Source organism: Brassica napus, chromosome C5 (genome assembly GCF_020379485.1).
Source record: "Brassica napus cultivar Da-Ae chromosome C5, Da-Ae, whole genome shotgun sequence".
Lineage (NCBI taxonomy): Eukaryota > Viridiplantae > Streptophyta > Magnoliopsida > Brassicales > Brassicaceae > Brassica > Brassica napus.
In genome coordinates, this window is record NC_063448.1 from 9,289,571 (window position 1) to 9,313,358 (window position 23,788).

Below are 23,788 nucleotides of genomic sequence, written 5' to 3' on the forward strand. Positions count from 1 at the left end.
AACCACGAAAAATCAACCTTAATAACAAGGATGCTAAAAGTGTCATTTAAATGTTTAATCTTAAACTAATAAAGGGTAAATTAGTCATTTTGGCTGTTAATACTTCTTCCACCAACTCAAGAACACGGGACTTTTTGATTTGATTAATCAGATCCCACGACCAGCTGCCGAAGACGACCGCCGGCGATTTTCCCGGTTTGATAACTTTCGTTCCCTCTTCTTCTTCCTCGCGGGTGCGGAAGTTAGTTTGCTTCTTTATCACCTGGAACTTTAAAATCTACAACCATTGTATCGAAACACGTTTTCATTTTACGTTATAGCTGTTCAAATTCTCGATTTTTCTGATGAGAATCTATATTAGTTCGGTGTACGTGAGTTAGAGAGGGTTATGTTCTATGCGCATTTTTGTGAAGTTAGTTTACTTTTTTTTTCATGTCTTAAGATTAAATTTTTTTTTGTCTTTTTGGTTTCTGCTTTTATTGTATGAGTTGAGGATCGAATCAAATGTCAAGACTTAATTGGAAACTGTTGTTTTATTGTGGGTTGGCAGTTCCAAGTTTGATGGAAGCATTAATTACTTCCAGGGTTGTGCCACTTCGGGTTGCCTCTAGAAGGCTCTCATCAGTTTCTGCTCATTTCTCTTGCCTTGAGTTTAAAAGTTATCATTGTAGAAGTGGGCGTGTCTCCATCATGAACCATCCCAAATTGCTCCATCCTGTGACTGCTTCTGTGCAGCCGCAGGAGTTGTCAGCTTTGGGGAACGAAGGAAACGTTGTTCCTTCTAAAGGTAAAACTACTAACTATTACATTGGAATCTTAATGTTGTGTTTGGGTTTAGGGGATGATAACATCTTAGCACATTGGTTGTACAATTGTTAAAGCAGGTTTATATTATTTAGGAGGTGTGATCAAAGAGTTATTTGAAATAAGTTATTAGCTTTTGAAAAATTTATAGATCATGTATGTTGAGCAGCTGAGTTCCTACTGCTGTTTATTTATTTATAGAAATTATGGATCTTTGGAGAGATGTTGAAGCTGTATGCTTCGATGTGGATAGCACGGTTTGTGTGGATGAAGGTATTGATGAACTTGCTGAGTTTTGTGGAGCTGGAAAGGCTGTTGCTGAATGGACTGCCAGGTTTTACTTCCATCTCAGCCCAAGTATATATATACATTGGAGCTCTCTGATTATTTATCATAGGCCTTGTGTGAGTTATTATACTGAGTATTGCTTTCTTAGAGCAATGGGTGGATCTGTTCCATTTGAAGAAGCTCTAGCCGCAAGACTTTCTTTGTTCAAGCCTTCTCTTTCCAAAGTCGAGGAATATCTCCAAAAGAGACCCCCTAGGTACTCATTTTGTTTACTTTGGATATGTTGATTTGTCTCACTCTTTAAGTGTTCCATTAGCCAAGCTCATCTCTTCAAATAGACTTTGACCAAAAGAGTGGTTAACATCTAGCTTGCTTGATCTCGCACAAGATATGTAGAACAACAGGCCGGGTCCATATTGCTTCTGAATTTAATAATATACTTTGTTTCCTTGATTTCTGAAGACTGTCCCCTGGCATTGAAGAGTTAGTCAGGAAGCTCAGAGCTAATAAAATTGATGTCTATTTGATATCTGGAGGTTTTCGGCAGATGATCAATGTACTTTCTCTATCTCTCCTTTCATTCTAGTTGTTTCTTCGCTTTCGTTGCATCAGTTCATTAGTAGACCAGTAGAATAATGGTGATAACGTTTTGAATGAGTTTGTTTACACTCTAGCCCGTGGCGTCGATTCTTGGCATCCCTCGAGAGAATATCTTTGCCAACAACATTCTATTTGGAAACTCTGGCGAGTTTGTGGGCTTTGATGAGAATGAACCTACATCAAGAAGTGGAGGCAAAGCCAAAGCAGTGCAACAAATACGAAAGGTTCATCAAACTTTTTCTTACTTAGCAAGCTCCATTAGTCTTGTTGAATACAACACTCTTTACCAATGAGAGATGGTTTTTTTCAGGGTCGTCTCTACAAGACTATGGCCATGATTGGAGATGGTGCTACTGATCTCGAAGTACGCTTAGCTTTTCATTAATTGAGAATTTACACATAACAAAGAGATCTCAGATGAGCAGCTAACTAAAAACTTATTCACTTGCAGGCACGTAAACCTGGTGGCGCAGATTTGTTCATATGCTACGCAGGAGTTCAGCTTCGTGAAGCTGTTGCAGCACAAGCAGACTGGCTTATCTTCAAGTTTGATCCTCTCATAAACTCGTTGGACTAAATGTCTCTATCTATGGTGATTAGCTCCATTGAGCGAAAGCTGCTAAACTCATTATTCATATCTCAAAAAAATTGTACTTCTTTTCCTTTGAATGTATGAAAACTCCATTGAATCAATAAATGTTTTTGGCAGCCACTTGATCTGTTTGTTCAAGCTTCACTGAACTTATAACAAAATGTTGGTCTTTGTGAAGAGAAAATCAAACAATAGATTAATCAGATCTTGTTGATAGACATTCTGGATCTCAAGTTAACGAACAAAGTTATAGCCTCCACGTCCAAATCCACCACGACCGAACCCTCCTCGGCCACCACCACGACCTCCCCGTCTTGCTAAACCACCTCCACTGCCTCCTGAATCGGCTGGGTTCACTCCAATTATTCGCCCATCAAGTTCCTGTTTAAACAGGAAACTCCATAAATGGCGGCGGATAGACAAAACCAAGCAAAGAAAGAACAATTCTATTGTGGTCTGAAGCACCAATGCAGTACCAAATCATTAAACTTATCGTCAAAGGAAAATGAGATAAACAAAGCAAGAAAACAAACGGTTCGGTACACATATGTCATAGCATCAGAAGATCTTAAAGGGTAATGAAAGAAAGCAAAGCGAGAAAGAAACTAGCTAGACTCATGTTATATCTTTCAGTAACCAAAGAAGCTGGAAAAATTGGTAACACCTGATCATTCATCTGTTGCATTGCCTTATTAGCAGCATCAATCGAATCGTATGTTACGAAACCAAATCCCTTCGATACACCAGTCTCACGGTCCGAAATCACTACGACTATGATGAACAAAAGTATATATATTAGTCCAGAAAAAATGAGGAAGACAAACCAATGGGAAAATGATTCAGCTACCATCAACAATTTTGCCAAATCTGCCAAAAGCATCTCTCAAGATATCTACATCAGTAGTTGATGAGAGACCTGACAACAAGAGGCAGCATATAACAGAGGATGAGATTCTTAAAGACAATCAAAAACAGAAAAGAGAAGACTATATTGTCTTAGTTTTGGAGTCTCTGACCTCCAACAAAGAGTTTGGAGGGAGTCAAAGAAAGATTGCCCTGTAACATAGCGTTGGCGGACTGCAAAGCTCTAGGCTGCCTAAATATGTTCCCAGCTTTACTAAACAAATCCATGTAATGCATCTTCTTTCAATCTGTTAGCAGATTTTTCAAGACAAGACAAAAATCTCAAAAGAGAGAACAAACCCATAGATTGGTGATCACAAGGGTGAAAAGCTCATGAAAGGTCCATTATGTCTATAAGAATTGAGTCAAAGCTTACAACTTTAACTCACTAATCACATTCCTGATGAAACCATTTTATTGCATATCGAAATCTAGCTAGGATCAGGAAGCGAATGTTCAGTTTCAGTAAACAAGATCGAAGCCGGATTCAATAGAGAAATACAAACCTTGAAAGCGAATGAAACTACATACATACCTTTTTGGGTTTCTATGTCGATGATAAAAACATCTCGAGAAGTCGCCGGAAACGAAAAACCCTGCCTTTTATGTCAGAAGTCCGATTCTGCACGTGACGATCTATAGTCCGTTGATTAATGTATGAATTGATCGTGACCGTCGATGAAGTTTTTTTTCTTTTTTTTTTCCAAAAGTGATTATATTTTGTTAAACCCCTAAACATCTCTATACAAGTTTCGAAGCAGTAAGCCATTTGATCTGAGACTACACCAGTACCAACATCTTCATCTTGCCGTTTTTTCTATAGAGCTCACTATTGAATTCTGTATATCTTTGCCATTGAGAAGACCTCTCTGATTAACCTTAAATGCTTGATAGAAGTGACTGAAGTTAGGTGGTTTTCACATTATAAATCGAACAAAGCTTGAAAATTGCAATGAAAATAATCTAAAGAAACTGAAGATATATAACATTCTTTGTTAGTACATTGACTTTGTCTGAGTTAGCTTTGCACAAAGCTTGGTCCAATTAGCTAATGCTGTACGCCACAGGTATATCATATGCTTCTTGAGTGTTGACTAGAAAGAATTTGACTTTGTAAAATACATCTCTTTCTGCAACTTGTTTTTTTTTCTATTTCATAAAGAAAGATTACTTATAAACATGGAGGTTCTCCAACATATTGAATTCACAATCTTTTTTCCCCCAAAGTTTCTGCTTTCTTTTTGGCTATTGGATCATTTCAATGGAGAGGAGAATGTTCCTAGTTCGAATTCTGATATGGTGATGATAGTGATGGGGCAGATTCATCGTTACAAGAGTTGTGTTGAGAAAGAAAGGAAGGGTTTGTTGGAGCTCAAGACATACCTGCTGCTCTCATCGATCAAGGAAGACAGACACTTTTGATACTTGGAGTAATGACACAGTGAGTGATTGTTGCAAGTGGGAGAGAGTTAAGTGTAATCGTACAACTAGACGGGTGATTGGCCTTGCCCTCCATGAACACTTCCTTTAATAGGTTTACCTCTTGTAATAAATCTTTCCTTGCTGTATCCCTTTGAAGAGCTTCAAAGTTTGAACTTATCTAAGAGCTGGTTCGGAGGATTCAATGCCTCGTTCGTTGAAGGTATACCAGACTTCTTTCCCAGATCATACCGTCTTAAGTTCAGTGATGCATACCCTTGCTGACAAGATTTTATTCTTTTGCAGGTTATCAAAGTCTAGGGAGATTAAGAAACCTAGAGATACTGGTTCTCTCTTACAATCAATTTGATAACATGGTTTTACCTTTCCTCAGCTCCGCAAAATCACTTACAACTTTGTTTCTTCGTGGTAACAACATGGATGGTCCCTTTCCTGCTAAAGGTTTGCTTTTCAATTTCCTTATCCAGCAGATCGTGTCTTTTCAGTTCTTTCTGAACATTCTCTTGGGATCCTTTCCAGAACTTAAATATCTGACCAACTTGGAACTGCTGGACCTGAGTAGAAACAGATTTGACAACTCCACACCTGTACAAGGTAAGTATCTATTTTACTTGTCACTGACAACATCCTGGTCGGTCACGTGTAAGTATCTTCCTTTCCTTTATGTGGTTTTGTCTTGTGGCAGGTTTAGCTGACCTGAGAAAGTTGAAAACTCTGGATCTAAGTCGTAACGAATTTACAGGCTGGGGTCAATTGCAAGGCAAGTTTAGTCAAGCCTTTTAAACGTTCAATTAAGAATGGTGCTGGTGAATCCAAATGTTCATATATAAATTTGTTAATCTAGGGATTTGCGAGTTGAAAAATCTGCAAGAGCTCGACCTCAGCCATAACCAACTCATAGGTGAGTTTCCATTATGCTTAACCAGCTTGACTAGACTCCGAGTTCTTGATCTCTCATCAAACCAAATGACTGGGAAGGTGCCCTCTGCTATTGGTAGCATTGAATCCCTTGAGTACTTATCACTGTTTGATAACGACTTCCGTGGTTTCTTCTCGTTGGGTTCGCTTGCCAACCTCTCAAACCTTAAGGTACTCAAGCTTTCTTCAATATCCAACTCTCTCCAAGTGGAGTCAGAAGGTTCATGGAAGCTAGACTTCCAGTTACATGTTATTGCAATTCCGTCTTGTAACTTGGGAAAGCTTCCTCATTTTCTCCTACACCAGAAGGAGTTACGTCTGGTTGACAGACTTCATGGAGTATTCCCTTTTTGGCTAATGGACAACAATACAAACCTTGAAGTTTTGCTTCTACAGAACAACTTGTTTACGAACTTTCAGCTACCCAAATCTGCTCATAGGCTCCTCTTGCTGGATGCTTCAGCTAGTCAACTCTTTCCCCATGACATTGGGTGGATACTTCCTAACCTACGGCACCTTAACCTGTCAAAGAATAGTTTACAAGGGAATCTGCCATCTTCTCTAGGTAACATGAAAAAGATGTACTTCTTAGATCTCTCTCACAATGTTCTCTACGGAAAGCTACCAAGGAGTTTAACAATGGGGTGTTATTCTTTGATGTTTCTTAAGCTTTCTCACAACAAACTTAGAGGCAACATTTTTCCAGAGCCACTTCCTTGCAGGTATTGTCTTTGGATAATAACCAGTTTTCAGGGAGGATTGGAGATGGTTTGCTGAACTCAAGTTCCATGTCTGTGCTTGACTTGTCGAATAACTATCTCACTGGTGTTATTCCTGGTTGGATTGGCAACTTGTATGGCTTGTCTATGCTCTTGATTCCAAACAATTACCTAGAAGGTCAAATACCTGTTTCTTTGATTGACATATCCTTCCTTGTGTTGTTGGACCTCTCTGCAAACAGATTATCTGGTGACCTACCTCACCGCTTCAGCTCTGATACAAGAATGCTGTTCCTGCAGGATAATAATTTCTCAGGGACTATCCCAGACACAGTACTGGGAAATGCCTCTATACTTGATCTAAGAAACAACAGATTGTCCGGGAATATCCCCAAGTTTGTCAGCAACCAAAAGATCTATATTCTTCTTCTGAGGGGGAATAACTTAGCAGGCTCTATTCCTTCCCAGATGTGTGGCTTAACCAACATCCAACTTTTGGACCTTTCTGACAACAGACTGAATGGATCTATACCCTCATGTTTTAGCAATATATCATTTAGTTTCCCTAAGCTACAACACGATGGGCAAGAGGGTTATGATAATGCTGGATTGATGTTTGTGTCTAGTGATATCTTTGGAGGCATGGGTATAGACGAGGAATTCTTCTCCACGGAAGATTTAGGCAGGTATTATAGATCTATGCTTATGTTGGATCCTTTTACTGTAGACTACACGGCAGACAGTGTGATCGAAGTCCAGTTTGCAGCAAAGCTAAGATATGATTCCTACATAGGTGTAACTCTTGGGTTTATGTTTGGACTGGATCTCTCTGAGAATGAGCTGAGTGGTGAGATCCCAGCAGAGCTTGGAGATCTTGTTGATATACGAGCACTGAATCTATCTCACAATCATTTATCTGGTGTCATCCCAGAAAGTTTTTCTAATATGGAGGATTTAGAGAGCCTTGATCTTTCCTTCAACCTCTTACACGGCCAAATCCCGAGCCAGCTTACAAAGCTAAGCAGTCTTGCTGTGTTTAATGTCTCTTACAACAACTTATCAGGTATCATTCCATTGAAAGGGCAGTTTAGCACCTTTGATGAAACCAGCTACATTGGCAATCCTCTTCTCTGTGGACAACCCACCAACAGAAGTTGTAATGGTGACACTTTAAAAGAAACGCCGGCGGATGTTGGAGAAGAGGAAGAAGATGTGATTGACATTGTATCTTTCTACTGGAGCATTATTGCAGCCTATGTGACAGTACTGCTAGGGATACTTGCTTCACTCTCTTTTGATTCTTCGTGGAGCCGAACATGGTTTTCTGTTGTTGATGCTTTCATCCATAAAGTGAAAAGTCTGATATCATAGACTTTTAGTCAGGTACTAAACCATATGTCAATGTTTCTTCTCTTTTCTTTTTCTTTTATAATAAGATGTAATGTGAAATGTTCTTTGGCTTGTAAGTTGTAACTCATGTATTGTAGCTCCTCATGAGAGCATTACTTGTATTCTGTTCCTGTGCTATACTTACTGTCTGTTCCTCTGAGTTTTGAAGTACTGTAATGTCTCAAACTTGTTTTAATGCATGAATCACCAAACAAAGAAGACAGAAAGGAAAGAGAGAGTATGGAGGATGTTTCTCCACAGGTCGTATTAAGACCAGATAGACTGTGAATGAGAATCAGAGATGATGAAGGAATACCAGATGTCTCAACAAGTCTGGCAGGTTTCATAATCAACTATTGGTCCTCTCAAAGTGGGTGGCATCACCTGATTCTGTAAGCCTCTTGAGTTTAAGCTTAGTAGCTACTTTCGAGTATCAAAGACACTTTTGGATTGCACTGCCTCTAATATCTCTCTAAGAGCTCTGAGATCCTTCCCCGAATGCTTTAACTCGGACATCTTTCAACCTTCCCTCCAATGCCTGCAGGCTTGCTTTTGTGAAAACCAGCTTCTGTCAGTTTGCTTCCATGGAGCTGGTTCAATGGGAAGTCTCACAAGGGTTTCATAACAAACTCAGAGCTTCTCCATCTTGGAGATCTCCAGTTTCTTGTGAATCAATTCCCACATTATATGTATTAAGACAGAACTTGACAAAGATATTGCAAAGTTTTTACATTGCTTGCAAGTTGAAAATAAACAAAAACAAAAAAAGAAGATGAAACAGAGAAATTGCACAAAGCAGAAAGAGAGAGAAAGTAGATCGAGTTGGTTCCGGCGTACGGCCGGTGCGTGCGCGCGCGTGCCGTCGCCGGAACCGGAGTCAGTCCGTTTTTAAAGCAATCCTAGTATCTCTTTTTCGTATCCCTTCCACCTTTGCCTTGTCTGAGCTCTGGCGGCGACTGAATCCATGGTGCATGGCGGTTTGTCTGTTTTGGAGTTAAGACGCGACTGTGGGTTGGGGTTCTGTGGTGGAGAGACGGATCGGTTAGATCAAGGTGCGATTCCAGGAGGAGGAGGCTCCTACAGCTCCGTCGTTGTCAGTTTTCTCCGGGAGGTGGAAGTTCTTATTTGCTCCGCCGCCGCCGGTTCAGTTTTTTCGGGAAGGGGAGGCTTACAGAGCTCTGCTGTCGCCGTATAGTTTCCGGAGGGTGGAGGCTTCCTTAGCTCTACGCTGCCGGCTTGGAACCCGTAGGAACATTGGGTGCTAGCGGTTAAAGGTTGGTTTGGTTTTTTGCTCTTGTCGGCTCGGGGAGACAGGAGATACATCGGATGAGATCTTTGAAGAAGTTAAGCCTCTCCGTCGTTCAAATCGCCGACAAGAGAGATTAGACGAGGTCGTGATTTACTTTCGAGAGAAGAGTGGGTGGTTCTGAGGAAAGCACGGTATGTCCGATTAAGCTTTCGATGGAGGATCACCGGAGAGGAAGGCGGTTTGACGTGGGTTTCGAGATCCGGCGTAAACAAGGTTTGGTGAGGTGGCTCAGGAGGCGTTTCGAGGCGGAGAAGATCAGGTTGAGGCGGTTTTGCGACGCGTGTCGATCCGAGGGAGTAGATGCTTCCACGTGTCCTGCAACCTGCTTCCTTGATGCGCGTTCTCCAGCCGGCGTCGGTCGGGTCTGAGTGGTGTGGGCCGCGGACCTGTCTTAAGTGTTTACATTGTAGCCCGTATGTGTTGGGCTTCTTGTTGTCTTATGTATTTGGGCTTTGGGCCGGTTTTATTCAATAAAAAAACTTAATTTGGGAAAAAAAAAAGAAATAGAGAAATTGCAGAGCTCCAGCAGAAGAAAGACAACAACAAAAAAGAACTAACTCAGAGTTAGTTAGCTTTGCCCTCATCATCACCGAACCTAACTTCGATTCTAAATTAAACCCATCCTATCTTCAGCCTAATGTACAGAAGAAGAAAATAAATGATGCTTCTAGCTGTCCTTGTTCCTCTGTAACGCACTCAATCTCTGATCTGCAAAGATATTGTTCAAAGGAACAGATTTAGACATAGATGCAATGGATTCACCTGTTGTTGCGTAAACTAGTGGTTCAATCACAAGGACTTAAAAGCCCACCTTTGTTTTTTCTGTACCTATGTCTCTCCAGGTCCGGTCTTGGTAGCTTCAACATCAATCGATACGGCATTTCTAGATTCTAAAGAAGCTTCATCTGTTTGAGCAACTGAAGATGGGTTTACTGCATTCACAGTGCCCTGCACACAGATTTTCAGTGTTTTCCATTAAGTAAAACGCATAATCAGGCATCTCAAGAGAGAAATAGTATTAAAATCACCATATCGAGCTGAGGTGCCACGGCCGCTGTGTTTATGTTAACATCCAGAGGGTTGATGAGACCAATACCACCCTCAACTCCGTTTGAAGGAGGATCTTTGACTTCAGTAGCAACAGTTTGATCCTTGCTTAAAGTTCTTGGTATCTTTGATGTGTTAGCCTGATCCCCATTCGACATAGCTGGCCTCTTTCTGTACAACAAAGAAAGAGAATTCTTCAGGAAAAAAAACAACCAACTGATAAAACCTCAAAAGTAAGAAACTAATATAAGCACTCGCCTATTAGTTGAAAACAAAACGCCACGAAGCAATTTTCCATCTATCATTGTTTCAATACTATAACCAACTGGGAATGTCTCGGTGACCCTGGCGTGAAACATCATCTTTACTTGATCAAATTGGCCAGTGTTCAAACCGAAGTTCCCTCTTCCTACAATAAAAGCAATCACAAACAGGCTTGTGATATCCCGCTACAGATAAATGATACCTTACAATGTTTCAATTGAATCTTGACTAGTTTGCTTTAAACACACCTTGATGCTCCATATTGTTTCTGACAAGAGAATTATCGTATAAGGGATTTGCATGACTTTGTTCTTGGCATTTCAGCTTCAGTTGCTTCTTTAGAGACATGCTGCCTACACTCTGATCAAGCCTTGCATCATATCCAAGTCCTATCAACCAAAAAAAAAAGAAAGAATAAAAGTTTAGAAAGGAAACGCCTGGAGTTTTGGCAATTTGCAAGTTGAACAGAGATTTGTTGAAACCTGTGTGCAAGTAGAACATGTCATCCAGTGCCTCAAGACTTTTATTGCAGCCACCAACAAAGATGAGAAATCCCGCTTTATGAGGATCTAAACAAGCCCCTGCAGAAGAGAATCTAGCAGATGGTCCTTCTCCCATGGCGAGAACCTTTGACCACACACATGTCTCTACAGGTAAGAACGACAAGAAACCAAAAAATGTGAATATGCTATAGATCTCAGAGACACAAAAAACAATATGACAAATGGTTAATCTAAAAACATTTGCCTGCACAGCTTTAGTCCGGACAAGAAATTAGGGGAGGTCCTTGCTTTTATAGAGAGAAAGGACCAAAGCTAATCTCCCTCACAAGTATTAAACTTTGGTATTGAATAGTTTTTTTCAGTTCACATACCGACATCAAGCACATAGAGATCATCGTAAAGATTCTGAGCATCTGTAAACCCTCCAAACACATACAAGTTTCTCCCAAGTGAAACAGTAACATGACCAGCTCGAGGTGTCAACAACTGGCCTGAAGTACTCAGCTCCTTCCACACGAATGTATCTGAAAGTCAAAATGAAAAATCTTATGACATAAAAGAAACACTTACATCAGATAGAACACACACACACTCGTAAGTTTAAAAAAACATGAATTTGAGAAACGCTTTTGCACCTGTATCAAGAATATGAACATCAGACAAGTAATAGTCATGACCATCTTCACCACCAATAACAACGATTTTGTTCTTCCACGATGAGCAAGTGTGGCTATCTCTCGCAGATGGAGGATTCCCAATTGTAACAGCACGTTTCCACACATAAGTCTCTGCACAAGTGTAAAGTTTAGCTCAACCTCGATATAAAACCAATGCATAAGAGATGATGATAACATGGAAAAGATTCACATGCCAATTGAAGAAAGCCATTACCTGTATTAAGTACGTATAGGTCATTGTAATAGATTTCGTCATTAATATCAGAAGATTTCCCACAGCCTCCAAATACAAAAAGCCTTTTCCCAACGAGAGTGGCGCTATGACCTTCTCTTGCCTCAGGTCCCTCTCCTCTAACACTCTGGCACTTCCAAGAATGTGAAGCTAATAACCACAAACGGAAACAAACAAACCAATTCAGTATATGACTACTTCTCAAACAGGAAGAAGTAAGAAGCTTGAAAGAGAAAAAGAAAAAGCTTACAAGTGTCAAGAATGTACAAATCATTGAGAGGTTTAGTTCCATCAGTACCACCAAACACCAAAAGATTGTCGCCGACAGTTGTACAGGTGTGACTGTCCCTAGGAGGAGGAGGTGTTCCACTGATTATTGGTTGAGTCCATATCTGCTTTGCTGCAACAAAGATCACCAGAGTGAGAGAGAGCATGAAAACCACAATAGAGACCAACTCAAAATCATATTAATACAACAAACACTTGCTCAAAAGGGTCAAATCCAAATCATTCAAACACGATGAAATATACTGGATTAAAAAAAAACAAAAGCTTTCAATATAATATGTTCCATTTTAGCGCAACATGCAGGATGAATAAACTCTCGAAAGTGCAAATCAATCAAAGAGATAAAAAAAAAAAGAGATTCAGACAACCTCAATCAACATAAATCTCCGACAATTTAAGACGGAGATTGAATGTGGGGGGGAAGAGGAGGACAAACCAGAGTCGAAGACATGGACTTGATTGGTTTGGCAATTATCTTTGCCATAGCCACCAAACACGTAGAGAAAGCTACCTCCTTTAATGGCGTTACAAGTGTGTCCCCACCTCTTCCCGGGGCCCCCGTAACACGACGACTCACCCAGACCCACTTGTTGCTGTCGGACCCTTTCCCACCTCATTTTTCTCCAGAAAGTGCGGGAAAACGAAAGGGTTTGTTTTGTAAAGAGGAGGAAGAAGAGATAATCCGATTACAGATGATAAAAGGTAGGTTGCTTCCTTTCTTTTTTGCTTAGGTTTTTTTTTTTTTCTTTTTGGAAGAGAAAACAAAAAAAAGGAGGAAACTTTATATTTTGCTTTGCTGATTACTGATTAGTGACAAAGCGCAAGCTTCTTGACTTTTTGTATTACGTGGCCTATTATTATGACGTGTCGTAACACTACTGGTAACTAAAGTCTCCTAAAATAGTGATTTGGGCCCCCGAGGCTCAAGGATATACGTTACAAAGATTTCTCTTTTTATTTGATTTATAAATAGTTTTCTCTGATTGAAATCATGTTTGAAAATAAAAACAACTAACCTACCCCAGATAAGAAAATATTCATAGTTATCCAGCCTTGAAAATAATATTATATAATTTTCTCTTTTTTTTCCACATTAGAAAATTTTCTTTTATTATCTGATTTATATAAAACCATTTTTTTATTTAAGAAGAAAAAAGGTGGTTCCACTAAAAACCATAATCATCGTTTTTCTAATGATTATTTGATATATTTGGAAGACGAGAAACAACACTTCCTTATGTGAATACATGTCAAAACAATGGAACTTTCTTATTTTGAAGCTAAATACTCGAGAAAAGCAAATCCTATAGGAAAAAAGGAAAAAGATCAATGATCTTTCGAACATGTTTATTGAAGCAGCTCCTTTTTAAATATCCAACTTGTTAAATCAATGTATCAATAATGATTTAGTTAATAATTTATGAAGGAGTTTTAAAGATCAAATAGATGTTGAGTTATTCAGGTTTCGTGGTTGTAGAAGAAGCTTCTCGATGTTACATGTTGAGATAGAAGATTGCTTTGAAACGTCGTGTATGAAAAGATTTTAAAAATCCTCACAATCCAAATAGAGACCAATTAAAACTTTAGTAGATATAACTGAAAATCCAATAGATTGACTGATCCTCTTCCGAGAGATAAATATATTTGTTGTTTTAATAGTAGTTTTGAGAGTGTGAATTCAATTTATATATTCAAGAGTAGAAATGAACGGGCTAATTCACCAGCAAAGAAAGTTATGAACAAAGACATAAACTTTTTTTTTTGTCATCAACTTATATAGAATCAGTACTGACTCTGTAAACCAAAGCGGAAGTTCTGCATCCATGTGAACGACGAAAGACAGTTGCTTCCTGACACTACGTGCTAGGCTATCCGCCTTTGAGTTTTGCGTCTTTGGTACATAAATGATCTTTGATCTGAAAAAACTTCCTTTCAAGGTCTTGATATCTTCTAAATAGCTTGCAAAAGCAGGTCATTCTTCTGGTTCTGAAACCATCTTCACCAATTGAGAACAATCTGTTGCAAACGTAACCTGAAACTGTCGTAAGTTCCTCATACATTCCATTACCCATAATAGCGCTTCCATCTCCGCATGAAGAGGGGAGAGACTAGCCCTAACATTCATCGCCCCATCAACCCATCAAAACCCGCTAGAGTACTAAACCAACCTTGTCCAGAGAAAATATAATTCTCTTTCCAAGAACCATATGTGAAACATCATCTTCCTGGTATTGAGGGTAGGGTCACTGCCTCTATGTGTGGTGGTGTCTTCTGTGTGTCTGATATTTGTGCCTCAGCCCATAATGTAGATTATGTTTCTGCCAATTTAAGTGTGTCCTTGGGATCAATGTCCAGATTACTGAAGACTTTGTTATTCCGTCCTTTTCAAATGTACCATAGAATCCATGCAAATCGATGATCATCCATCTGCGGGAGAACTCGGCAAAAGAGATGATCCATGTTTGTAAAGAGGGAACTTGTTGGGAAAATGACTGAATTTGAAGGTATCGTTGAAAGGGCCCAAACCTGAAGTGCTGGAGGACATTCAAAAAACACATGGTTTATTAATTCTTCATCGGCTCTGCATCTTGCACAACATATGTCCCCTTGTATCCCTCTCCCTCGCAGATTTTTCCTAACTGATATACATCCTGACACCAATTGGTATAAGAAATGTTTTATTTTTAGTGGACACCGTATTTTCCAGCAAAAAGCCTTTAATACGTCAACTGAGGGTCCAATCAGTATTGGTGTTTTTTCCTTGTCTGGATAAACATGTTCTATCTAATATACTGATTTAACCGTATATTTTCCATTTTGTGTGAAATGCCAACCATATCTATCTACCATCTGACTTCTACTCAGTGGTATGCTTTCTATAATTTTTGCATCCTTGGGATATCCACCAAAGCCCGAATTGCCTGCGAGTTCCAAGTTCGCGGAGTGGAATTAATGAGAGAATCCACTGTAAAGTCTGGGTAAAGATTATGTTGATTTTTGTTTGCTGGTCTCGGACGAGAGTGGTTGGGAGCCATGGATCATTCCATACAGATATATGATCCCGATCTCACCTTTTTGATTAGTCTTTTGCTTACGAGAGATGACCAATTGATGAAAAAATGAATGAAAAAAAGTTGAACAAAATTTTATCTAAAGAATTGAACTGGAAAAAAAAATTGAATAAAGAGAATGTAGAGAAAGAATTGAACAAATATTAAACATAAATGGTAAACAAAAAGATGAAAAATTGTTTTCAGAATTTATTGAATATAAATTAGCATCCAAACATACGTAAAATGAAACCATGAATCTTTAAACTTATAATACAAGTTAACTCTACGGTATATCTCTGATGTTGCTCAGACTACTAAAAGTTTATTTTTCCTAAAAAAAATATGAAGCATAAAGAAAAATATAAAGCATAAATCTTTATTTTCTTGAGTCGAAGAAGATAAGTTTAACCTTCTTTGTTTTTTTTTATTTGTACATGATGAGGTTAAATTAATAATGGATGCTTGAGTGAATGTGTTGTTAGTATTGAGCTACTTTCTGGAATCTGAATTCTTTTTTTATCTTTAGAACTCTAATTATTGTTTTCACTTGTTCATAGATTTTAAGGGAGAAAAATATTTGTTCATTGGTTTATTCACATAGGAGAAAAAGATAGGAATGTAGTGGGACCCATAAACTAATAGTTTCACAAAATATTCAACTCAATTGGTAAAATTTTAATTTTGAGGAACTATAAATTTAACATGATTTTTTTTTGGGAAAATTGGAAATATGGAATAAAAAGACAAGTAGATTGTCCCTTTGTCATAATATGAATTATAAGTTGTCCTAATGCCATAATGTTTTCTGTAAACCCAATTAAACCCCTAATCTAATCTTTTAAACGTTTTTGTTAATTTAATTATGTTAATAAAATATTATTATTATTTTTAATTAATTTAATTATTAAAAAAAAATATATACAAAAGGGAAAAAATCGACTAAAATTTCCCCCAAGCTCGATGAACCCTAATTGTTGTCTCCTCCTTTGGCGATAGAGAGAAAGGACGATTTGAAGGGGATCTCGCCGTCGCCGGTGTCGTTTTGGCCGGTAATACTCCGCCGGTGTTCTTCTTCTTCTTAATCGAAGTCTCAGAGACCTCGTCTCACTTGGCGACTCGTTCTCAATTAAGTCGCCGAAGACCGCTGAAGCTCGTACCTCGCCGATAACTGAACTCGTGCCTCACCGCTCCGCTCTCACTCTCTCAGCCATAGTTTCAAGCAAACCAATCGATTCTCCTCAGGTTTGTTTATGAATTTTTTGCATGTCTTTGTATCTCTTACTTGAGCTTGTTTAAGATCGATTTTGAATGTCATAAGTTTCGATTCTTTTTTCTGTGAATTATTATTTAGGCTTCAATCTTATCAAAATTTCCTACTTTTTTGAGCTTTGGTTAATTTGTTTTTGTAGCAACCGATCTCTAGTAACTCTTGTTTTATCTTGTGAATTATATTATGATGCATGCGTTTATAAATATTGACTGTAGTGATTGTGTTTCTTGCATTGTTTATAGGTATGACGATTGATCAGTTGCCTAAATGCTTATTCAAAGAGGGAACTGAAACACAAGTTGAGAAGGTCAACAACAGTTGTCGAACTTCCATACTTGCGAAGGTGGCGAAGTACTGTCCAGACGAGTACAAAGAAGTGTCGGAGGATCCGCTATTTGCTCAGATTGTGGCCATTCATGTACACAAGCTTCAGTTTTCGGCAAGAGCGATCCACACCTTCGTTTGCAAGCAGCTTCTGTCCGCAAAGCGTTATGAGTTGTGGTTCCATTATGCTAGGAGGCCTCTCAGATTTTCAATGCAAGAATTCTATGCCATCACAGGTTTGAAATACAATGACGAGCCCGACTTGGAGATTGATGACTGGGAATATGATGGAGGGTTTTGGAGTAAGTTGCTAAGGAGACAGAAAAATATTTCGGTTCAGCAAATCAGGAAGGTTCATGTGAAGTTGTGTAATACATGGTCTCGTGTTGATAGGCTGCGGTTGGTCTATTTGTGTGTGATTGCTGGTATTCTTATGGCGAAGGATGAGAAGGTGTGGATCCCATACAAGTACATCAAGCTCGTGATGAACTTCGAGAAGATGAGGAAATATCCGTGGGGTCTTCACTCTTTTGATATGCTGGTGAGTTCCATTATCAACGCTAGGGATAAAGTGAAGACGCAAAACAGTTATGTCGTAGATGGATTCTCGTATGCACTTCAGATTTGGTTGATGGAAGCTGTTCCGGACATTGGGTCTCTTTTGGGTCAGAAACTGAGAGAAGGCGTGAAAACCATGAGGTGCAGAAATTGGAAAGGATCTGCTAAGATTTCCTATGAGGATATTATTACCATAGAGTCTAATTTTGCTTCCACCGTAAGTTCTGTTTCCTTTAATTGATGTTATTGATGTGCATAGTTCTTAAATTGGTGCGTCTTTAACCTGTTTTAATTTTTTTTTTGTAGGGAGATGTGTTTCCATCCATTTCTACATCTGGAAATTTCAAAGACGTGATTACTGATGCCGAGTTTGTTCGAGTCTGTGAGATGAAGGATGAAAGAGTTGATCTAATCATTGACATGCAGCGAAACAAGTATGACTGGAGTAAGCATGTTTGGGCTTATAAGGAAACAGTGAAACCATTTCAGTACAGTTCTGAGGAAGATGGTTCAGATGAGGAAGCGGCTGTAGAGACAAGTGAAACTGAAATTGAAGAAGAAATAGAAAGCACCCGTGTGTCTCCTACTAAGAAGAGGAAGAACAGGTTTCGGGATACTGGTGCGGAGTCGAGGAAGAAGAGGTTACTTTGCCAAAGATCAACCGAGAAATATAGAGATCTTGAAGAGGAAATGAAGTCCTATATCCAGAGTATGTTTAACTCTTCTTTTACTGCCTTAGGCCTCGAGGTACGCGAGATTATTGAAGACCGCTTTACCAAATTAGAGGAGAAGATCCTTTCATCTCAGACTCAGGGTGGTGCACCTGCTAATACTCAGACTCGTGGTACTGATCCGTTTTGGACTCCTTCTGCTGCTGCTGCTGGTGCTGCTGCTGCTGCCACTGCTCCGGCTTCGGTTTCTGGTCGTCCTCCTGCTCCTACTCGGGCTTCTACTGAAGCTCCTGCTTCGGTTTCTACTCCAGGTCTTGCTCCTTCTCGCAGTGCGGCTTCTGCTCCTTATCGCAGTCGAGCTTCTGCGACTGCTCACAATGGTGGTCCTGCGAATGCTGCGAAGACAAGGTCTCAGACAAAGGTAAACAAGAAGTAGATCATTTTTCATGTCTTCGGTTGCTGTTATATTTTCATGTCTTTGGTTGCTTTTCTTTTTCATGTACTCGGTTTGCGGTTTGTAATATTATTTTAAGAATGATGTTGTCTTTGCTGTGTGTAATAATTATGTAAGGATGATGTTTTGGATCATTTGTGTGATATCATTATAAGGATGGAATCTTTCTTTAAAAAATATTAATGTCATGTTTTGTGTTTCATAACCAGGATGCAGATTTGTCTGATGTGTTTGGCAGCTTATTTAGCACCTTAGATGTGAATATAGGGACCCAAGAGTACTTACAGAAGACAATGGGTAACCTTACACAAGAGTCAAATGTTGACGGTTTTGATCCATCTCAAGACAAGCAGTCCGAAGGACCTTCTGATTTCACTACGCCAATGACTTCTTTTCGGCCACAGATCTTCAAAACACCTTTCTTGATTGATAGTGATGATATAGAAGTTCGTTGCAAAGCGAAAGACTACGAATTAGTTTTCCTTCCAGAAGAGAAATGGGCCAAACTAACTGAATGGACATTGAATCCCACGTAAGTTATTTGAATTGTTTTATTTATTTTTCCTCAAATCTACCTCTTCACTAACATCTCAGCAATGCTTTCTTTTTACAGAGTACTTCAGATTGGGCCATCTACATTTGATGCAGAGTTAGCCTCGCGGATTATTGGGCCTAATATTTGGTTGAAGAACTTTGTGAGTTTAGCTCTGAAATATTTTGCAGATTGCTTTTTGTTGTTGGTTCTCATTCCTAAACAAAATTGTATTGTCTTTTTCAGGACATGGACGCCATGATGTATTTGTTTCGGGAAAAAACCACATTGCGTCGGTGGAGTCCAGACCGAGTCGCATTTTTGAACTGTATGTTCAGTAATCAGATTATCACGGCCTATGGGAAGTTAGATGGAAACAGGAGAGGGTACAAAATCGACGACAATTTTCTCGAGTATGGAAGAGGCGAGCTTCCATATCATGGAAGCACAGGTTCAGTATGGAGCGTTGATGTCGATCGTCTCTACATCCCTATATGTGTTAACCAAATCCACTGGATCTCTATTTGCGTCAATCTTGTGAACCGGACAATTGATGTCTTCGATTGTGGGGGTAAGAAGAACAACAGGGTCATCGAAGCTTTTGCCGTCCTCATTCCACGAATCGTCAAGGCAGTCCAGTCGCCAGAGAGGAAGAAAGATTTCAATGTGAAACAGTATACTGTTTCATATGTCCCCATGCGCGGCCTAAACATGAGTGGTAATGATTGTGGTGCTTATTCATTGAAGTTCATAGAGTGCCATCTACTTGGATTAGATTTCTCATTGGTGAACGACGAGAACATCAAAGAAGCCCGACACAAGATAGCTTTTGATCTTTGGGAAGCAGCAAATGATGCGGTCTTGCAATCTCGGATGTCTACATTTAAGCCTCCAAAACGTGCTCCGGTGAAACCTGTTGACCTCGGTTAACTTCATGATTTTTAGCTTGATCCTCTTAGATTTCAAGTTTGTTTCTTCTTTGGGTTTAAGACATGGTTAATTGATTCTTACATTACTCTTATTGTTATGGAATTATTGGTTTTTCTACTATTTTACTGTTTTATGAATTACTTTAAGGAAATAAATCACATAGGGTGTCATTATATACTCTAAACCCTAAAATACCGTAAACCCTAAATTAGCTCCGATTCATACTCTAGAACCTAAAGTAACTTTGATTCATACCCTAAACCGTTTATTAGCTATGATTCATACCCTAAACCGTTTATTAGCTATGATTCATACCCTAAATCCTACATTAACTATGATTCATACCCTAAACCGTTTATTAGCTATGATTCATACCCTAAACCGTTTATTAGCTATGATTCATACCCTAAATCCTACATTAATTATGATTCATACCCTACACCCTAAATTAGCTTGAATTTATATCAAAAACTTTAGTATAGATAGGTTTCAAATACAATACCCTAAATCACATAAAGAAAGAAAAATAATTTTTTGTTTAAAAAATAAAAATTAAGTATATTCAAAAGACGATTTTAAGTTGGAGTTACCCAGTAGGCCCAGTATACTGTTTCTGGTTAAAAAATAAAAATTAAGTATATTAAAACCCGACCCTGAACCCGGATCCACACACCCCCAAAGACGTGATTTTCTTTTCAGTTGTCGAAACCTAAGAAAATAAATTTGAGAGAAAAGGGGATTAGGGTTCTTTGTCTGCGAATCCTGTGAGTCTCGAAACGAATTAACAATGACCAGTTCGACGACTTCTTCTGCTCGTTTTCCTCGCATCTCTAATCATGGTGTGCCCACAAGATGTTGGTGTGGCGAGGGTATAACCACTTTTGGTTCATCGACGGCGGAGAATAGGTATCGACGATTCTACAGATGTCAAATCGCAAGAGATGTAAGTCCATGATTCAATTTCGTGTTCCACATAACACCATACTGACTGTTTTTTGGTTTCTTTTGCTATAGAGAAAAACTGAGAATCATCTATTTAAATGGATTGATGAAGCTTTGATTGACGAGATACGGATGGTAGATGCGAAACATGAGAGAGTTGCTCAAGAGATTACAAAGTTTGAAGAAAGGGTTATGGAAAAAGTGAAGTCCGAAATTGTTAGAGTTGAAGCTGAGATGTCAGAAAAGTTCAAAGAGAAGGTGAACTTGGAGATTGCTAGAGTTGCACAGGATATGAAACAGAAGCTAAAGATTACGACGGTTGCTATGGTTGTTGTGGGAGCAATCGTGGGAATATGGACTTCTCTGACTGTCTGAGCAAGTTTCAGTGATTGGTTGCTTGTCGTTTGAGTTTGATGGGTTCAAAATAGCTTAAGATTGCATTATTGTTTTCATTATGATCGCCTATAATACACTTGATGGCTTCTTGTTGACTCTCGGTTGCTGACTATTATCAGCTTCAGTTCACATTCTAATACTTTTCTTCTCCTTCATGTTGTTTCAAAGCTAGTAGCTTCAGTTCACAATTTTCTTCTCCTTCATGTTGTTCACGAAGCTAGTAAAAATACAAGAGAGATAACACGATGTCTAATATCCATAACCAAGAACAAAAAAATCCAAAACCAAGCAAAACGAGTAAATCAAGTAACCAACACCATAATGAAAAACAAGCTAATCAAAAGCAAGAAAAATCCAAAACAACGAACTGGCTAAATCACTCTGTCGCATGTAGCTCTGTTATGATTCTCTTCGCCACATCGACTGCATCTGCGCCTCTTCTTTTCTTCAGCTCCTTGCGATGAACGAAGTTTGTCTTCGACCGTCTCGTATCTGCGCTTTCTTCTCCTTCCTGCTCCTCTTCTTGATTCAGGAGGTTCCACATTAGCATTCCAGACATCATCTGGAACAACCCAACTATCCTCCGGAACACCTATTGGATTGATAGTTTCTTCATAAGCTGTTCTCCAAGTGGAAGTCGTGTACATTTCATCCGTTAGTGAGGATGGGGCTCGACCAACTGTTAAACCAGCCTTGATTGCGTGTCTACATGGGATTTTCAGTAGGTCGTATTTCCCACATGAGCAGGTTCTTCTATCCAAATCAACCAGGCAGTCGATTGTATCTCCGCGAACCAAAAAACGGTACTCATCAACTGGCTGAACCAGAAACGTTTTACCCTTATTAATCCGCCTGTCTATCTTTTTCTCGATGGCAATAGTTAATGGTTTTGTGTGCTTCCTGCTTCGTGTGCGCCGTTCGAAGAACCAACGGGTCAGCATTTCTCTGATGCTATCCAACAAAGGAATGACTGGATACTCTCTTGGTGTGCGCAAAGCAGAGTTTATTGATTCAGCTGGGTTAGTCGTTCTGATGTCATACCTGAATCCTGGAAACTGACAGCGAGCCCACTTTGTAACATCTGCATCTGTTAAATATTTTCCAATAGCTGGACTAATATTGCAGACAGCTTGGAATCGCTTCTGAAAATCAATGACTCTATAAGCTTTAGAAGCTTTTGCAATCAATCCAGCCAGTCCCTTTCCTCTGTAATGTGTGACCACATTATTCAACAAATGGTGGATGCAAATTCCATGATGAGAAAGAGGATACACATTCTCTATTGCCTTACAAAGTGAGGCATTTCTGTCTGACACAAAAGCTAGAGAATGCTCGTCCGCAATAACAACCTTTAGCTGTCTCATAAACCAATCCCATGAACGATCATTTTCTGAGTCCACAACCGCAAACGCAACAGGATACAAGTTAGAGTTTCCATCTAAAGCGGTCGCAGCAAGTAAGACCCCTTTGTATTTGCTCTTCAAAAATGTCCCATCTACCACAAGAACTTGTCGCATGGCTGTCTGAAAACCTCGTACTGATTGGCCAAACGAAACGAAGAGAAATCTGAATCTACCATCAACATCGGTTTCATAAAACGTATGCGTTCCTGGATTAGCTTCTCTCAGCATGTGCAAGTACTTTGGAATTTTTCCGAAACTCTTCTCTGGAATACCTCTAACCATGCTAATTGCAAACTCCCGAGCATCCCATGCTAAGGACTTAGATATCTCACATCCATGTTCCATCCTCATAATCTGTATGACATCATTTGTTTTGGGACCTTCTTTCACACCATCATACCTATGCATTATTAGACTGCCAATTGTCTTTGCAGAAGCTGTCCGACCACCATTATTCATACTCGACGCAGCGCATGTATGATCCGCCACATATTTTTTGATGATGAAATATGTGGAACCTGATAACCCCTCAGCTCGAACACTCCATTTGCAAGGGTTGTATTTGCATCGGATGTACCAAAGGTTTCTGTCAGATTTCACAACTTTGTAATCGAAATTATGCGTCATTGCCGACATTTCCATAGTTGCTTTCAACATGGTTTTGTTTTGAAACGTTTCACCCCTCTTCACAACATCCACCATAGAAAACCGAACACTTTTTCCATTATCGTCTTCTTTTGCTTTAATGGCGAGAACATCATCTTCTTTATTGGCGTTTGAGTTGGAATTATCTTCAACATCCTTGCTTGATTCAGATGAACGAACACTGTCATCTCGAGGTGGAAACGAGGAAGGTTCACCTTGTTCTCTGATAGGCGAGCTAGATTTCTCATTATCAACCCCAATGTTGCTGTTGTTTCCACTGATAGGTGAAGTAGACACACACAAGCTTGTAGAAGTTTTTCCACGTACATAAGTAAGAAAATTTTTGACTTGCCGATCACTCTCAATGATAACTGGGGGACAGTCTATTGAACCGATTAACTCCATAGGTAAGTAGCTTAACTCAAGCTCGACAAGGTTTTGGTCAATTCCAAAATCTTCTAAAACCATACGCCTTAGGTCTTCAAAGGAACTTGTCAATTCCATGTACAATACTCTACCTCGTTTGTTCTTATCAACCGCAAATCCCCATCCTTTAAGGGGATCAAATTTCCACAACCCACAAGAAGCATAGATATGCATCTTCTTCAACAAGAAATTCAAAATTTTTGGATGAAAA

At 39.3% G+C, this 23,788-nt stretch overlaps 6 protein-coding genes and 1 pseudogene across 11 annotated transcripts; 4 read left to right on the top strand and 3 right to left on the bottom strand.

Annotated features, from left to right (window-relative positions):
• Positions 1–62: 62 nt before the first annotated feature.
• On the top strand, positions 63–2,404 carry LOC106427145 (phosphoserine phosphatase, chloroplastic-like). Of its 3 annotated transcripts, none has more exons than XM_048758216.1 (8): positions 63–241; positions 551–787; positions 1,006–1,138; positions 1,241–1,348; positions 1,555–1,648; positions 1,767–1,916; positions 2,003–2,056; positions 2,144–2,404. In XM_048758216.1, the coding sequence occupies exons 2-8, from the start codon at positions 562–564 to the stop codon at positions 2,267–2,269; spliced, it is 891 nt and encodes a 296-aa protein (XP_048614173.1). In that variant the 5' UTR covers positions 63–241; positions 551–561; the 3' UTR covers positions 2,270–2,404. The 3 variants fall into 3 exon arrangements, with proteins under 3 accessions (XP_048614173.1, XP_048614174.1, XP_048614175.1); XM_048758217.1 differs by having other exon boundaries at positions 87–195; XM_048758218.1 differs by having other exon boundaries at positions 112–233.
• LOC106427146 (glycine-rich RNA-binding protein 6, mitochondrial-like) lies at positions 2,350–3,872 on the bottom strand. Of its 2 annotated transcripts, none has more exons than XM_013867878.3 (5): positions 3,723–3,872; positions 3,301–3,435; positions 3,132–3,200; positions 2,949–3,055; positions 2,350–2,665 (listed from the first exon to the last, which is right to left on the bottom strand). In XM_013867878.3, the coding sequence occupies exons 2-5, from the start codon at positions 3,422–3,424 to the stop codon at positions 2,519–2,521; spliced, it is 447 nt and encodes a 148-aa protein (XP_013723332.2). In that variant the 5' UTR covers positions 3,425–3,435; positions 3,723–3,872; the 3' UTR covers positions 2,350–2,518. The 2 variants fall into 2 exon arrangements, with proteins under 2 accessions (XP_013723332.2, XP_013723333.2); XM_013867879.3 differs by having other exon boundaries at positions 3,694–3,789.
• A 286-nt stretch (positions 3,873–4,158) lies between these two features.
• Positions 4,159–7,824, top strand: LOC106427144 (annotated as a pseudogene).
• Positions 7,825–9,428: 1,604 nt separating this feature from the next.
• Positions 9,429–12,714, bottom strand: LOC106427084 (rab9 effector protein with kelch motifs-like). 2 transcript variants are annotated; one of them, XM_013867819.3, is made up of 11 exons: positions 12,410–12,714; positions 11,936–12,085; positions 11,668–11,835; positions 11,412–11,564; positions 11,148–11,300; positions 10,756–10,920; positions 10,522–10,662; positions 10,268–10,418; positions 9,991–10,180; positions 9,791–9,910; positions 9,429–9,670 (listed from the first exon to the last, which is right to left on the bottom strand). In XM_013867819.3, exons 1-10 carry the CDS (start codon positions 12,588–12,590, stop codon positions 9,791–9,793), a joined length of 1,572 nt encoding a protein of 523 aa, XP_013723273.2. In that variant the 5' UTR covers positions 12,591–12,714; the 3' UTR covers positions 9,429–9,670. The 2 variants fall into 2 exon arrangements, with proteins under 2 accessions (XP_013723273.2, XP_013723272.2); XM_013867818.3 differs by having other exon boundaries at positions 9,774–9,910; positions 12,410–12,713.
• Positions 12,715–15,487: 2,773 nt separating this feature from the next.
• Positions 15,488–18,482, top strand: LOC125575312. 2 transcript variants are annotated; one of them, XM_048758221.1, is made up of 3 exons: positions 15,489–16,268; positions 16,539–17,395; positions 17,485–18,482. In XM_048758221.1, the coding sequence occupies exons 2-3, from the start codon at positions 16,541–16,543 to the stop codon at positions 18,283–18,285; spliced, it is 1,656 nt and encodes a 551-aa protein (XP_048614178.1). In that variant the 5' UTR covers positions 15,489–16,268; positions 16,539–16,540; the 3' UTR covers positions 18,286–18,482. The 2 variants fall into 2 exon arrangements, with proteins under 2 accessions (XP_022558537.2, XP_048614178.1); XM_022702816.2 differs by having other exon boundaries at positions 15,488–17,395.
• Positions 18,483–20,552: 2,070 nt separating this feature from the next.
• LOC125587055 (uncharacterized protein At4g04775-like) lies at positions 20,553–21,082 on the top strand. Its single transcript, XM_048757183.1, has 2 exons — positions 20,553–20,708; positions 20,780–21,082. Exons 1-2 carry the CDS (start codon positions 20,553–20,555, stop codon positions 21,080–21,082), a joined length of 459 nt encoding a protein of 152 aa, XP_048613140.1.
• A 392-nt stretch (positions 21,083–21,474) lies between these two features.
• Positions 21,475–23,751, bottom strand: LOC125587056. The gene has a single exon (XM_048757184.1). It carries the CDS (start codon positions 23,749–23,751, stop codon positions 21,475–21,477), a length of 2,277 nt encoding a protein of 758 aa, XP_048613141.1.
• Between the last annotated feature and the right edge of the window lie 37 nt (positions 23,752–23,788).